This window comes from Copadichromis virginalis, linkage group LG5 (assembly GCF_057382275.1).
Source record: "Copadichromis virginalis isolate Kocher_CV1m ecotype Utaka linkage group LG5, C_Virginalis_male_GT1.1, whole genome shotgun sequence".
In the NCBI taxonomy this organism is placed as follows: Eukaryota; Metazoa; Chordata; class Actinopteri; order Cichliformes; family Cichlidae; genus Copadichromis; species Copadichromis virginalis.
Genome location: NC_140622.1, coordinates 22242927 through 22258577, shown reverse-complemented (window position 1 = coordinate 22258577; position 15651 = coordinate 22242927). Strand labels below are relative to the sequence as shown.

Here is a 15651-nt window from a genome sequence, read left to right as displayed (position 1 = left end):
TTTAATTTTATTTATTTAATTGTTTTTTGCTTCTTTTTTTTTCCTGTTGGTACTGGCTGGTCTGAAGGTTCAACAGACCCATTTTTCAGTCTAGCTTTCCCCTGTGCATCTTCACACAGGATGACATTTTTCCGTGGGCTCGGGAAAGAACAACTCGTCCCACACATCTGTAAAAAAGAAACCTCTCCCCCAGGGTTTATACTGTTCACTCCAATGCAAGAGTTTGGGAGTCTTCGCAATCTGGGAAGCTTACTGGTTTCCAGCACCTATTGTATCTTGTATTTATTTAAAACAGCGAAAGGATAAAATGTGTCCTGTTGTTGTGATTAGAAAAATACATTTATATCACCAAAATACGAACATTTCCTTATTAGTGATCATTACATGTAACCTGAATACTTTTATCCTTCACAATTCACAATTAAACCTTCTGTATCTAAGGTACAATTAAAGTCACTGAATGACAGTAAAACATCTGTCATAGAAAACAGTTGATACCATTCTCTGTCAGTAGAAGGTGAAGGCATAACTATGCAGCAGTACTTATGCTGTCTTAGGTCAGCATTAGTACTGCTGTCAAGGCAAAGTACTGAATCATCCAATGAATAAAGAAATTGGCCTGTTCTTGTCTCAGGGTGATTTGGGGCATATTTTAAAGATATTAGGTGTAGAAATGTCTGCCTTTTCTTGAATGTAATGGAAATAAATGTTTTATCATGTTATGTTTTCTTCAGAAGATTGAAACAGGAGATGGGTGATGTTTAATAAAAGAGAAAAGAGTTCATATGTTCAAACAAAGAAGCAAACAAAACTTTACCAAAAGCAGTCTGCACTTGGCTGATGAGACTTTGATTGATGTATTTATTGAGACTTTGGATGTCTATAAGGCTGCGAGTCACTGTTATCATAACGTTCTTTTAATTGTTATGTATGTACTTTTCTTCCCAAAATTTTCCCAGAGTACAATATTAATTAATAAAGACTGAAACCAAGACTATAACTAAAAGAAGCTAAACTAAAACTAAACACTTTCAAAAAGATAAAAAAGTAAAACAAGAAAACTCACGCTGGAAACTAACTGAAATGAAACAGAATTAAAAGCAAAAAAACGTCCAAACGATATAAAAAATAAAACTAATTATGAATAACAAAATTATAATAACAGTGGTACAGACGCCTTCATTTGTTAAACCACTCCATTTGGAGGCAGCCTGTGGTTGACGTTACCTGTAGCTTACGTTATGACGTCATTTCCCTTCTTCGATTTGACGGTTAAACTTGAGAGGTGTAGTGAAGCTAAGTATTAAAGCATTGCAGGGACAGCGGTTTATAAAAACATAACGTCCAAGGGTGTTTGTTTTCCGTGTGAGCAGCAGCGGTGACCGGGGTTCATTTACTGAGGATTTTAAACAGCAGACAGCTGGTGGCGTTTGCTCCGAATGTAGCTTTAAGCTAGCAGGCTAACACGAGGCCGGGGTAAAGGTTTGGGAATTTGTTTATCCAGCTTTTATCTCATCATAAAAAGGGACCCAGTGGCGGAGCTCCCTGTGGTTTGTACTTGAGCGCTTGCCGTCGTCTCATGCCCACTGTGGGGTACATTTAGCCGGTGAAGCGAAGAGAGCCAACCAGCTACCCAGCAGTCCCGTTTAAACATGGAGGATGAAGAGGTTGCAGAAAGCTGGGAAGAGGCGGCGGACAGCGGGGTGAGAGACGCTAACATACTGTGCTAAACAGGGATGTAACAGCACCCCGGCTTTAGTCTGACAGCCACCCAGGCACAGTGCAAGAGCTGTCGATAGAGTAGAGGCTTCCTGCGCCCAAAAACATTAGCGTTTTTTTTCCAGCCGAACTTCCTGGTTGAGTCTTGCAGGCCGTGCTGACACGGGACTGAGCACACCATCACATCAATTAATTTATCCAACTGTGGAAATAATCTGAGTAACGTCATTGTAGAAACAATATCGTAACATGTTCAGCTTTTTCCAGCAGCCCCCCCCCAAAATGTGCCCTGAAATGAACCGTGTCAGCACCTTCGCAGTCTAGTGTGTGCCACTGATTGTAGAAAATAGTTTTATAAACAGCCGCTGGTTTGTACACATACATTTTTCTGTGTGTTTCCCAAAAAAATGAACCCTGCTAGATTTGATTGTGCTAAAGTGTAATGTGTCACTTGTGATCTAATTTGAGGTTCTCTGCAATAGCACCTAAGTGTCCTCGAAACACTGAGTTTGTGACTGTAGGGGGTTTCAATTAGTTTAGTAGCTTTTTTAAAAAGTTTTTTGTTTTTATCAGCTAAACACTACCTATGGATCTCAGCTTTATTGGTAAGCCTTTTTATGTGTTGTTTAGAAGAGTTTTCTGCCCTACTTTTGCATATTTGTTACACTCACGTAGAGTGTAATTGAGAAATTAATTTTTAATATTAGACATATTCAGAGCTGGAGTTGTTTGTGTATTTTGGATCATTGTCTTGCTGCATAATCCAAGTGAGTTTGAGCTTTGGGGCATGAACTGATGGCAGGACATTCTCCTTCAGTCTTCCATGTTTGACTGTTGGTGTTATGTTGATTTTAGGAAGCGTTGTTAGTTTTATGGCAGATGTAACGGGACTCAAACCTTCCAAAAACTGAACTTTGGTCTCTACAGTCCACAGAATATTTTCCCAAAAGTCTTGGGTATCGTCAAGATATTTTTAGGCAAATGTGAGATGAGCCTCTTTGCATTCTTTTTGGTCAGCAGTCACTTTTGGGGGCAATTAGGTCACAATCAAAACTGCAAGACAACATATATATGCATATATTAAGACTATCTTTAGGTTCTCCTCTACTGTTAAATACACATCCAAATTTCAGTTATCTCCTGTGCACCAACATGTTTTGGATACTTTCACATTTGTGTACTTTGTCATCTGGTTATGTGTGTATTTAGTTAGTTTATAATAATTATCATACTGCCAACAAAAAGCTAAAACACTGCACATTTACTATAGCAACAAAGACTTTCCCAGCATAAGGTATTTGATCAATTGCATGTGAGGCTGTCTTTGGTGATGAAGGTTTAATAAAGTCTGAAACACAGAAAAGTTTTACCTGCTCTGCTGCGTTTGGTTGTCACTTAAGAGTGATTGTAGTAGGGTAATTGAGCCAGGATTGGAATGATATCCGGTCCAAATACCTGATAGGTGTATCTCTACAATGTGAACATGTTTGGTATACAGGATGATGTGAGGACAAAAGTAGAAATCGAGTTAATTATTGTATATATGTATTATATTTCCTCCTTCAGGAAATTGAGAGAAGACTTGAGGCAAAGCTGAAAATAAATCAGGAAGCAAAGTAAGTAACCAGAAGACAAAGTTACTGCTTTCTGCTTCTTTTTTCCCCAACAATATCTTTGTGAATATTTTTTTAAAACTTTATTGGCAAGACTAAAACTAAGGAAATGAAATTAACTTGAAACATGCCCAGACCTCTTCAAACACTAATGATTTTCTCATCTTTGCAGAAAGTCCAATTTGAAATCAGCCAGTTCACCTATACGAACTGCTGTCGTAGTCCAAGATGACTCTCTCCCAGCAGCACCACCACCTCAAATCCGAATTTTAAAGCGCCCTACAAATAACGGCAACACAGGAAACCCCGCTGCCTCGTCTCGTCCCGCTCAGCAGATGAAGTCTCTGGCCCAGAGAGAGGCAGAGTATGCAGAAGCCCGAAGGAGGATTTTGGGTAGTGCTTCTTCAGAAGAGACGCCTCAGGACAATCAGTGCAAGGACAGGTGAGTTGTAATGTCTGCAAAATCAACTGTGACAACAAAATGTTTTGAAGAAGACACCTAAAAGAGAAAAACACTGTTTTGTAATGTATTCTAATTTTTCTCTTACCATTATTAGGCCAGCTTGTATGAGTGTGCAGCAACCACTGGAACCAGTTCGTTCAAACAATCACGTGATCCGTCAACCCAACGGCCCGGATGGCACCTCAGGCTTCCGACTGTGCAGATAGGCAGGAGCTGCCTGATTCAAGACACGGATGTCTTCCTGAGAGGGCACAGAGGGTGCAGTGAGGAGTGTTGTGTGTGGTATGAAGAGCAGAGCGGTGGGACGAAATAAAATTTGACAGACGTTAGACATTTGAAGATGTAGCATGGATTTAGATGAACTTCTCCACCCTCTCTCTTCTCTGCTTACTGGTGTGGTCTTTGCCTTTTGCCTTGTCTTTTCCCTCTGTGGAAGCTTACAAGGGGCTGGCAGAGATCAGCCAAAGATCCGAAATCCTTTGTGTTCCACACTGTGAGCAGGCTTTCGCCTCACATTCCTACACACTGTGTTACTTTGACGTACCATGAGGTGCCCTATGATTTTAGGTCTGATTGGCCGGCCGAGTGCCAGGACATCAGGTGTCTGTCTCTTCAGGGAGAATACGGAGAGCTTGCAGATTTGTGGGACCTCCCCAGAAAAGGCAAGCACACGAGGTGGCCTTTCCACTGATGAAGCGTGGGTCATGGCTGGGTATCCACCGGGGTACTGGCCTTAATTTGTCGGGTTCATTTGGAATGAAATGCTTGACGGTGCCATAAATTTATTGCGTGTTCAGCAGCTTGAGTGAGCAGCAATAAAAAAAAAAAAAAAAAATTGTACTGATGGAGCCTTTTGGTGCCTAGCAGTGTGCTTTTAATACTGTAGTCGATGGCAGTGGCTCAGGCCACAAGTGTCCACAATCCTCTGTAAGGCACAAGTGGCCCTTAAAGAAATGCCCGGTGGGCACACAGCCTGTGGCCAAAAAGAATAGAGCTGAAGGACAGTATCACTAAATCTAAGCTTATCTAAGCAATAATGATGAAATTACTCCCTTTTTTTCTTTCTCTTTTAAAATGTTGCCCTTTTTCTGTGCCGTTTCTTTTTGTTCACATATGGTTTTAAACACTTCATATTGTTCATGTGTTTCATTTCTGACACATAGTACGTATAAGTCAGGTGATCTGTAGTGTGTAAGAGCCTAGAAGATGTAGTCTGCATAGTCGTGTCATATTCAGTTATATCTAATTGGCAGAAGACATGAACTGAAAGTTTAAAGTGTGTTTAAAAAAAAAAAAAAAAAGTTCCTGTGTTGTTCCTTTGCTGTTTCGGAGCAGCTCAGCTCTGGAGTTGATGATGATTTTGGTGGGTTTTCGTACCGGCTGCAGTTTGCTGATTTATTACCTACAGTTAAGAGTTGTATTAATTATTCAGAAATAATTATTTCAAGCTCAGCCTAGATGGGGATATCATCTAAAGTTTTGTGTTGGCAAATATTCTTCCAGGGCCAGGAAACCTTAAAGAAAATGGTGTTCTTTACCTAATATCATCTTACAGTGTGGTCTGCTTGTTTGGGACCAATTTAAAATAAGAGTTTGCCTGCAATAACATGATAGTATAGGCAAATCCTGATGAATAACCAGTGCACTTGTAGTAAACAGTACATGAGCCTGCGGCAGGTTTTCAACCTTTCTACGCTGTTATGCCTTAAAAGATAAACAATCCTTGGTCTCCATCACACGCTCTCCAGCAGGTAGTGCTCATACATATTTGGAGCTTTCTGTGAAAGGTTATTTATGTCACAAGTAAACTGCAGCACAGCACAGGAGCACATTTATCAACATGGCTGGAAGTGTTGCATTTGTGCCACTTATTCCTGCTTCAAAAAGTAGAAGTTTTTGTTTTAGGAGATTATCTACAATGAAAAGGAGGACGTTTGGACCTACAACATCTAGATGATGTGCTACTAATACAGCGTTCCCTGGGATCCTATTCAATTATTGTAACAAAATCAGTTTCTAATCAGTTTAAACTGAAAAGGAGAAATAGTCATCCTGTACCTGTGTGATGTACCCATGATGCTTTGCTGAAGTCATTCATAGCCACCTGTCTAGTGTGAAGCTCATTTTATGTCATCATTGTTTTGAAGCTTTAGGGGGAAAAAGCTCATTAAATTTGAACACCCTTTAATAAACACACTCAGCGGTACAACTTGCTTCATGTGTTGTTATTTTAGAAAACACAGTAGTCTTTCATATGCTGCTCAGAATAATGAAGGGGGCACTGGATCAGCACAGTCTAAGATGGACTTCAGGGATATCAGTCTGCGTGTGCGGAGGCACCAACAATCCATGATCAGATCCATGATCTGTTTATAACTATCCACTGCATCCGGTGAACTTTTGGGAAAACATGCAACAAACATGTGACTTTTTCTGCTCTAGCTTTTCACCCTCAATGGAAAAACAACCCACATGAAAATAATTTGCTACTATGACTGTCCCCATGGTGACAAATTAATCTAATATTAGAGGGAATGCAGGAAAATTTGCTTAACACTTCAAAGATTGGGTCACCAGTTTGTCTTCAAACAATCACTGAAAAAAGTTTAGTTTGCTGTAATATTTCCCATTTGTACTGGGCATGAAGAGATGAAAATGATTTTTAGGACAAACCTCACATAATGCATATTTTGTGTTATTTAGTACTGTGTAGTAATGTATTGTATCAGGAAGGAAATACATGAATTCACTGGCTTCTAATACATTTCGCACAGTAAGAAGGATTGAAATACGATATGTATCATTTTTTATAAGAGGAGAATAATTTCAGTGTTCTTATGGAAAACTTCCTGTTCTTTCTCTATTTATATACATTATACTGTTCTTTCTAGGCTATTCTAAGTTCTTATTGACAGACTGTGACGTACTCTTTAGGCGCTTATACATCCTGGCCGGAGGTGGCGCTGTTAAGGTCCGGTTAGCCTGGTTCAGCAGGACAGAGCCGAGGGTCCATTGAAAGTCGGAAGTTGGTTTTGGGTTAGCGAAACTTGACAAGATGGCAGAAGACAACAGCTACGAGTCAATGCTCTGTGTAAAGCCAGAGGTCCATGTTTACCGGATCCCGCCGCGGGCCTCTAACCGCGGATATCGGTACGTGCTAATGTTTTTAACTGGCGAGAGCAGCCAGACTTTTGATAGCGGGCTAATTTTGCAGGTATGCGCCCATTATCGGACAGCAGTTTGTCAGGATAGTTTGTTAGGTTTTTGTCATTCGATTACTGCTTTTACGGGTAGCCAATATATACTTTTAATATAAAAATATAATTTTAACTGTATCAGCTCACGGAAATGGGACTTCAACATCCTGTCGTCTTACCTGCGACTTGCACCTGTTGGCGTTTAAAAGCTTACTTCTCACGTCGATGACACGCAGATGTAACGCTGTAGCTTTGGTCTGATTGGCCGGCCAAAATGTTGATTTTAAGTATCTGTCCAATGATAGATGCAGATGCTCAACTTTAACGCTAGTAGAAAATTATTCTTGTTTTTAGTGTCTTAGTTTGAAATGTGTCGTTTGTTTTAGTGGAGTCACGTCTTTGCTCCTAAACAATTTGTTGAAAACGTCTTCTTACAAAAGGGAAAATCACACATTAAGTTCTTTTCTCAGTTAATTAGTTGTATAAGTACACAGTTTTAATGCCGTAGACACAACAGTTAACAACTACATTTTAATGGCTTTAACATCTGTAAGAGTAGATAGAGCTCATGTCTCATTTTAGTCTGACTTGAAGCTTTCATTTCCCTTCCTCCATCAAAAGTAGCAGCTGGCAGTGACTGGGTCAGCTGTTTTCATAGAGGATTACACCACTTTCACAAGTAGATATGTGTTTCCTGTTTTTCTAGTGCTGCAGACTGGAAGCTGGATGAACCTGCGTGGAGTGGAAGGTTGAAAATAACTGCCAAAGGAAAGATGGCCTACATTAAGTTAGAGGATAAAAATACAGGTAGGCAGAAAAAGGACTGCTTTAATTAGAGAAGTAAGAAAGAAGACTAAGAAGAAGGAAAAAAATTGGTAGTAAACCCCAAACTAGACTGTAGTAACTAGTTAACAGTTAGGTTTGTGTCTTCATAGTTGTGTCTTACAATACGTTGACGGTTTAAATATATGGTTCAAAACCAGTATTTAAAGTGGGATTTGGCAAAGGGGATCTGGTAAAGTGTAACAGCATGATTCACCTAGAAAGGAGTCTCATAGTTACTATAGTTTTCTATGCTGAGGTCCTGTAGGTTTGTTTTCATTGCGAACAGGCTGTGATTAGCTGACCTGTCCTGCTTTGGCTCTGACGTCTTCTGCTCTTAGTGGATTTATCCAACTGCATTTGACGATATACACTTGTGGTCACAAGTTCACGTAAATCATGAGTGTTAATGTCATGGTAATCTGGGGCATTTAATGATTTCTTTGAACTGTTCGTGTTCCAGGGTGGAATGATTACACAGTATACATCCTTAATTACTTTAAAAAACAACCTTAGGATGTGCAAGCTTGAATATAATTAGAATTCTTTTAAATATGTACATGCACCCCTACTAATAGGCTTGACCTCGGGGCTTTGGGAAAATCATTCCAGAAGCTTAATGTTAGCCTGCTTTACCAATTCCAAAACCAGTTTTGATGTGTGTTTGGGAACATTGTCCTTTTGGAACACCCAACTATGTTCACGTTTCGACCCTCCGGAAAGAAGGGTGGAAACTTGATCTGATCTGAAGTGATCCGAGATAAAGTTGAAGAATTTGGAGGTAGTCCTCTGTCTTCATTGTTCCATCTACTTTGTGCAATGTACTGGTATCACTGGCGGCAGAACAGCTCCAGAGAATGATGCTACCACTACAGTGTTTGACAGCTGGTATAATGTTCTCAGTTTAAAAGTCCCAGCTTTACTCCTCTAAACATAACTCTTGTCATTGTGGCCAAACAGCTCAGTCTTTATCTCATCTGACCCCAAACCTTTTCTCCAGAAGGCATTTTACTTGTCCGTGTGAGGAGCTGCAAATTTCAGTCGAGTTTGAAAGTGCTGATTTTGGAGCAGGGGCTTCTTTCTTGGTCGGCGTCCTCTCTGTGGTGATGTAAAACTGGTTTCACTATGGACAGCAATGCTGTTCCAGCAGATGTCAGTTCATGGCACGCTTGAACATTGGGGCTTTCTGGGTTTTTCCTGAACATCCTCACCAATTTCTTCTCATCTGAGGGTGAAAGTTTGGATTTTCTTCCAGTCCTTGGCAAAGTGGTGACACATCCAAAAAACTATTCAATTGCACTTGCATACAGTTGTTTAGTAGAGACCTTCCCAATGTGTGTAAATTTAGAATCCTCACATCTTTGCTGAGTTCTTTGGACTTTCCCATTATTTTTAGTATTGGTCAATACAATGAGTCTATAAAGGTCTATGTTGTACAATCATTACCCCCTGGAAACGGAACAAATCAAATAAACCATTAAAAGCCATAATTACTGTGACGTTCATGGCCACAATGAGTGTGTGTGCAACCTTCTGACCATAGCTGTGTGAACAAATGTTATTGACTTTCATGGTTGCTTTGCAACCTGTAGCCAATGAGTGTCAAAAATGCAAAGGAGTAGGTCCTGTTATTAAGAACTAGCTTGTGTCTTTGAACTATTTTACTTAGATTACCTTTGTCTTTGTTGCGCACTGAGATATAAAGCTGCACGTATAGAACCACAAATTACATCCAGCAAAAATAGTTTAAAGGGTTTTGGGAATACATTAAAAAAGTTTGCAGTTTCGGTGATTGTTACCAGGTCAACCTTTTACATTACAGCATGACATATTTTTACAGGGTTATCAAAGCTCCTTTTCAGAAACCTTGCTGTCTTGTTTTGTTTTATTCAGTCATCTCAACTTGACAGCTTGTTGGTAACAGAAAATAACCCTGGGGCTTTGTTTGGTGTAAATTTACTCTTTGCAGGAGAGCTGTTTGCACAAGCTCCAGTCGAACAGTATCCAGGTTGTGTCGTGGAAGCAGTAACAGACTCCAGCAGGTATTTTGTGATCCGGATAGAGGATGGCAACGGTAAGACAAAGTATTTGGAACGGCATGTTTTGTTTCGTTAAGGGCATGCTCCACATTTTGTTGAGCTTGACTTAATCTCAGTATTTGTTTTGTACAACTTAACTTTTGTAATCTCATAGTCCCAGTTTCCTGTAAACTGTGTGCCCTGTAGTATGTGCGTTGTGATTTATAGATGTAAGGTTGAACCCGTGTGAACTAACTGTATAAATATCCTTTTTTTCCCCCCTTAAAGGACGTCATGCTTTTATTGGTCTGGGTTTTGCTGATCGTGGAGACTCATTTGACTTCAATGTCGCTTTACAAGACCATTTTAAGTAAGTCGCCATCTATTACGTTAGCTTTTTATTTTAATTTTATTGTCCAGTTTGGGCCAAGCTTTAGGTTTATTTGAGTCCCACATTATCACTCCTCTACCTCCGTGCTTCACAGTTCAACTGAGGTGTTTGATCTGTTGTGTTTGGGGCTTTTGCCACACAGCTCCACTTGTGTCTCTTATTTCCAGCAGACATTGTTCCAGAGGTATTGGGGTTTGTTTAGATGCAACTTTACAACCCCAAGCTGTGTTACTAAGTTCTTTTTAAAGGGAAGAGGCTTTCTGACATGTCTGACATTTTAACCCTTATTGACTGAAATGGTTCAAATGTAACTAGAAGTTAAGCATCTTAACTTCTAGTCTAATTTTTGTTTATGTGTATCAATAACCAGATTGATTTAGCAATAATAATTATTCTGCTTTCAATTTTTAAAGGTGGGTCAAACAAGAAGGTGAGCTCGCAAAACTGGAAGCTTCTCAGAGCGCAGCCCCAAAACTGGACCTGAGCTTCAAAGAGGGACAGACCATCAAAATCAGCATCGGGGTGAGCACACAGCGGAAGATTGCAGATTGAATGATGACGCGACAGGTTTCCCAGGGATTTAAAAAAGTTACTCGTTTACATTAATGAATGTATCATGCCTCAGCATTCAAACAGGCTTTTAAAGCACTGTAGGGGAAAAGTCACCACTCTGATTGTCAGCGTAGTTTCTGGATTATTTCCAGTCTTTAGGAATCAAAGTTGCTCAATTACATGAAAAATCATAAACTTGATTATTTAACTCTGTCTTTTAAGAAAAATAGTACTTGTTGTACCTCACAGACTCCTGTGTTTCCAAACAGATAAAACGGTTTTACGACTTTTGTTAATCAAAGTTTGAACCTTGCACAACTGAGTGCCTAAGAGGTCAAATACTTAAAAATACGACTCTCTGTTACAGAACATCAAGAAGAAGGACGCAGGTGGTGCCAAACCACGGCCCATGGCTGGTGGCCTGCTCCCTCCTCCACCTGGAGCAAAGGCTGGAGTTATCCTGCCACCCCCGGCAGGAGCACAGACAGTCCCGCTTGCACAGACGAACACCGGTGATCACGATGCTTCTCAACCGCAGCAGCTTTTTACACAAATACGTGCTAACTGTAACGATGTTTATACCAACACGGATTTCTTTTTGTCTCCAAATCCAGCTCCTCTTCTAGACTTCGGCTCGCCCGTCCCTGCACCCCAGCCCAGCTCCGACGTGTGGGGAGATTTCACATCCGCGGGTTCCAAGTAAGACATCACCTACACCTCTGTGTGCCTCAGCGTTACATCCATCCATCTTTGTTTGATTTCTTTATTTTATTTCTGTGTGTGTTCATCAATCTCCCATCCTTTACCCCACCCCTCTCATCCACAGCTCCAGTACAGATGCTGTCAAGTCAGGATGGGTGCAGTTTAGTTGAGCTGTAAGAAAACGTGCAGACACTCAGGTTCCAAACATTCCACGGACAGGACGATTGTGGTGAAAGATTTATCATTTTTCAAAAAAGAAAGTAAGAGGGGAACTGTTAGGAGACTCATTTGCTGCACTTACTCTCACTCCCTCTGACAGCACACTCTGGAAGAACAAACGTTAAAATGTGTATATTTTTACAATCTCCTGTTTCCCCACACTCTGCTATGCAGTAGGATCGATATTTTTAAATAGTCGGGTAACCACTGAAGTGTAAATGAAGTGTCCAAAAAGGTCGTCTCTTCACACTAACTTGATCAGCTGTTTCTCTATAGCTTTAAATCAGATGCTCCCATGTTTTCATCTTCAATCTGTCTATAATTATGAGTAGATTTGATTGTGCCTACGTGCTCTTGCGCTGTCCTTTAATGGTCTGATTTCACCAGCACCGTTTAGCTTAAGGTTTTTTGTTTTTTGGTGGACATTTGAGAAAATAGTTGGAATGTCCCTGTTTTGTTTAGCTGTTTACAAAAATGTGTTGTTTTTCTGCTTATAGCTTCTCCCATCTTTCTGATTCTTCTTTTAGTACACCTGTTGAAGCTTTATTGAACATTTATAGTTAGTTTTACATTAACTTTCCTACGCCCTCATTATTATTATTTTTTTAATCATATGTCGGGGTAAAAAAAATCATTTCTGTCTGTCGTTCAAAGCGTCTATGTGTCTTGTTGGTGTGTTTGTCCTCCGTGTGTCTTTACCTCACGTTTTAAATTGTGCCTTTTACCCAGCTGAAACTTCCTTACCCCTGTTGGCAATTGCATCGACTGTTTGATTAAGTGCCTTCCTGAAAAAAGTATATTGTATAAAATATAAACCTATGTCTTCTTGTAAATAAACTATATATATTTCAGTGGTGTTGAGTTTTTGATTTTAAATAGGAAGGTTGGTGGTTCAGTCTCTGGCTGCTCCAGTCACAGAGCCTGTGAATGACACATGCTGTATAAAGTGCTTTGGGTAAACAAGTACAGTAGGAAGGTGCTTTATCGATGAAGTCGAGACCACTGTCAGGGTTAGGGATAGTTGTATAATTTTCAAGGTCTACAATCAAGAAGCGCTTTCATGTATGTAAACAGAGGATTTACATTAAGCTCCAAACCACTGTTTACACTCGAGAGCAGGAAGGACAGATAAGACTTTACCAGAAAACGCATAAAAGAGCCCGCACAGTGCTGAAAATGGATAAATCACTAGATGGATGAAGCCAAGATTAACTTGTGTCAGAATGATGGGAAGGAAAAAAAAACATGCACCAAACCTTACAGACACCAAACTGAAACAGATTCAGCTGAAAAACATTTAGACATTTAACGTTTCCTGTGAAGTAAGTGTGATCGGGATTTATTTACTAGACTACAGGTGTCTAATATCAGTTCATTAATACAGTTTGGCACAACACATGTCAGGGGTTGGTTTTAGCATGGGGGGGGGGGCAGCCAGGACCCTTACTGGATACCACCGGCATGCAGGAATCGAACTTGCAACTCCTGCTCCAAAGGTGTGCAGTAACTACGCTGTCCAGCTGCTTGTTATTTTATATGTATTTATTTTTGTTATTAAAAAGTCGATGAATGGATGGATTGGATGTTAGATATTATTTTGATGCTTTTAAAAGATAAATGTCTCTCATTTTGGTTACTGAATTTTTTTTAAATATTTTATTTAAAAATAATATTGTTTTTATTAAATATATGGGAAAATGGATATGATTGGATGTTAGATATTAAAAATGTGAACTGAAAAAGTAAATGTCATATTATTTTGTTCATTTGAGATGATTATTTAAGAGAGGTTATTTAAAAATATTAATTTAATTCATTTTTTAAATTAAGCATTGGATATGATGATATGACTGGATTTTAGATAGTTAAAAGTGTTATTTTGTTCACTTAAAATGATTATTTATAAGATATTTTGAAATAAAATAATGAAGTGGTTAAATTCTTTCATTTAACCTTGGATAAATGTATATGCTCGGATTTTAGATATTATTTGAACGATAAACATCTGCATCACTAAAACATAAAACACTAAAAAAACACTAAAAACTAAAACATAAAACACTAAAACATACACACACTTTTTTTTAAGATACTCGTTTATTTGAGTGAATAACAGCGTTCATTCAAAATGCCAGCGCGTTATGGAGCTCGGTGTGATCATATGATAGACCCGCCGCTGATCTGTATGAACTGGAAGTCCCTCCCCGGAAAAAGCATGGAGAAGATTTCGAAACAAGGCGACCCTGCGTGCAGGGAGCCGACGGTCCGTTTGTAAGTGCCGGGATGAGCTTCGTGCCTGCTTTTGCTGTGTAAAAAGCCCACGCAGAGGAGAAATGGAGAGACGGCAGGAAAACGGTGAGCAGAACGAGCAGCCGAGGAGAGATGTTTATCAGACAGGGAAGCGGATGTTTTCACTGCTAAAGCTGCAGCAAACACGACATGATGTAGGTGTAGATGGTGTTTATATTCAGCCTCTTGTTTCCACAGCAGTCACGATCTCCTCCTCTGATGGTTGGGTTGCGAAAAAAGTCTCCGTTTAATTTTGGTTGGATGCTGCGCGGCTTAACGTGCAACCATCTCCCTCCTCCAACTCCTCCAACTCCTCAGACTTTTGAAAACTTGGGCGTGTCTTTGTGGATGTCGGTGGTTTCTGTGCTTAAAGAGGATGTTGGCGATGAATCGTTTGGCCGTGTTCTCCTTTATATGCACATAATAAACGAGAAGCGCAGAGGCATCTGCTCAGGAAATCAGTGATTTAAGGTCGGTGCAGAAGAAGTCCCGTTTGTTTAACGTGTGGGGAAGAGCGGACAGTTTGGGGGTGTGTTCGCATTTGGAGATTCAGGATGAACAATTGCGCAGACCGACAGATTTTTAAGGTTTAATTTCACTGAAGTCAGTACCAGTTATTTCCTGTCACACCAGTAGGGGGCGCCAAAGATATGAATAAGTTTAAACTGAACTTTTCGTTCCTGGGAAATGAAAATCTTTCATTTATTTCAGATTAGAATACTATGGTTTTACGCCAGCCACTTTATTAGTACACCCTGCTTGTGCGGGACCCCCGCCTTTAGAGCTGCTTTAATTCCTAGTGATCTTAGCTGACAGCAGTGTCTCCTGTCTCCTTCTGCATGTCTTGGTTGGAACAAGTAGTTATTGGAGGTACTGTTGCCTTCCTGTTATTCACCTCCGAGCTCTGGCATCTATGAGGCATCTTCTCCCAGAGAAGTGCTGCTCATTGGATATTTTCTCTTTTTAAATCCTAGAGATGGTTTTAAGGGAAAATCCCAAGAGATCAAAAGTTTCTGTCGCCACATCCAAAGTCACTTTAATCACCTTTGTTCCCCATTCTGATGCCACGTTTGAACATCAGCAGGTCGTCTTGACCGTGTCTATGTGGCTCAATAAACTGAATTACTTTCATGGGGCTGATTAGACATTTGCCTTAAAAGGTGTGCCTAATGAAGTGGTCGGTGAACGGGTGTCAGGCGTGACAGCATGACTGATGATGTCACAACACATCAGTGTTTTGTTGTTTATTCCTGTAAGTTTAAATTTCAGTCATTCAGAAATTTAAGTCAGCATTCACCAAAGTCATTACAGCCCAATGAAACTGTTGTTAAAAAAACAAAATAACTTTTTAATTAAAGGAAATAAAATCAAAGCCAGAGATTTTTTGAGGGGGAAAACCATCTGGAACAATGTTATTACCGTGTTATTACAGTCTACTGAGCATTGGGATGTCTAACACACTAAATCAACATCCTTTGGGAAGTGCTGTTTGTATTGCAACATCTATTCAGAACTTCTGAAAAACATGCCCCTATCAAATACTCTTAAAATTATAATAATGAATGTACAAAATTAAAAGTAAGAGTCAAATTACTAAAAGCTAAACTAAACAAAAAGACCAACTCTGAAATCTAACTTGATGAAAATAGAAAAACTCAGAAACTTG

At 39.7% G+C, this 15651-nt stretch overlaps 2 protein-coding genes and 1 long non-coding RNA gene across 3 annotated transcripts; 2 read left to right on the top strand and 1 right to left on the bottom strand.

The window, feature by feature from the left end:
• Window positions 1-1239: 1239 nt before the first annotated feature.
• Window positions 1240-6004, top strand: LOC146709666 (SUZ RNA-binding domain-containing-like). Its single transcript, XM_085456728.1, has 4 exons — window positions 1240-1703; window positions 3286-3335; window positions 3505-3774; window positions 3890-6004. The coding sequence occupies exons 1-4, from the start codon at window positions 1653-1655 to the stop codon at window positions 3999-4001; spliced, it is 483 nt and encodes a 160-aa protein (XP_085312854.1). The 5' UTR covers window positions 1240-1652; the 3' UTR covers window positions 4002-6004.
• LOC146709665 (uncharacterized) lies at window positions 3401-7232 on the bottom strand. The gene is made up of 3 exons (XR_014920467.1): window positions 7172-7232; window positions 3881-4036; window positions 3401-3800 (listed from the first exon to the last, which is right to left on the bottom strand). It is a non-coding gene; the product is annotated as an uncharacterized LOC146709665 (long non-coding RNA).
• Window positions 6741-12547, top strand: necap2 (NECAP endocytosis associated 2). The gene is made up of 8 exons (XM_085456727.1): window positions 6741-6945; window positions 7699-7799; window positions 9784-9888; window positions 10121-10202; window positions 10637-10745; window positions 11143-11287; window positions 11390-11474; window positions 11602-12547. Exons 1-8 carry the CDS (start codon window positions 6851-6853, stop codon window positions 11645-11647), a joined length of 768 nt encoding a protein of 255 aa, XP_085312853.1. The 5' UTR covers window positions 6741-6850; the 3' UTR covers window positions 11648-12547.
• Window positions 12548-15651: the final 3104 nt, after the last annotated feature.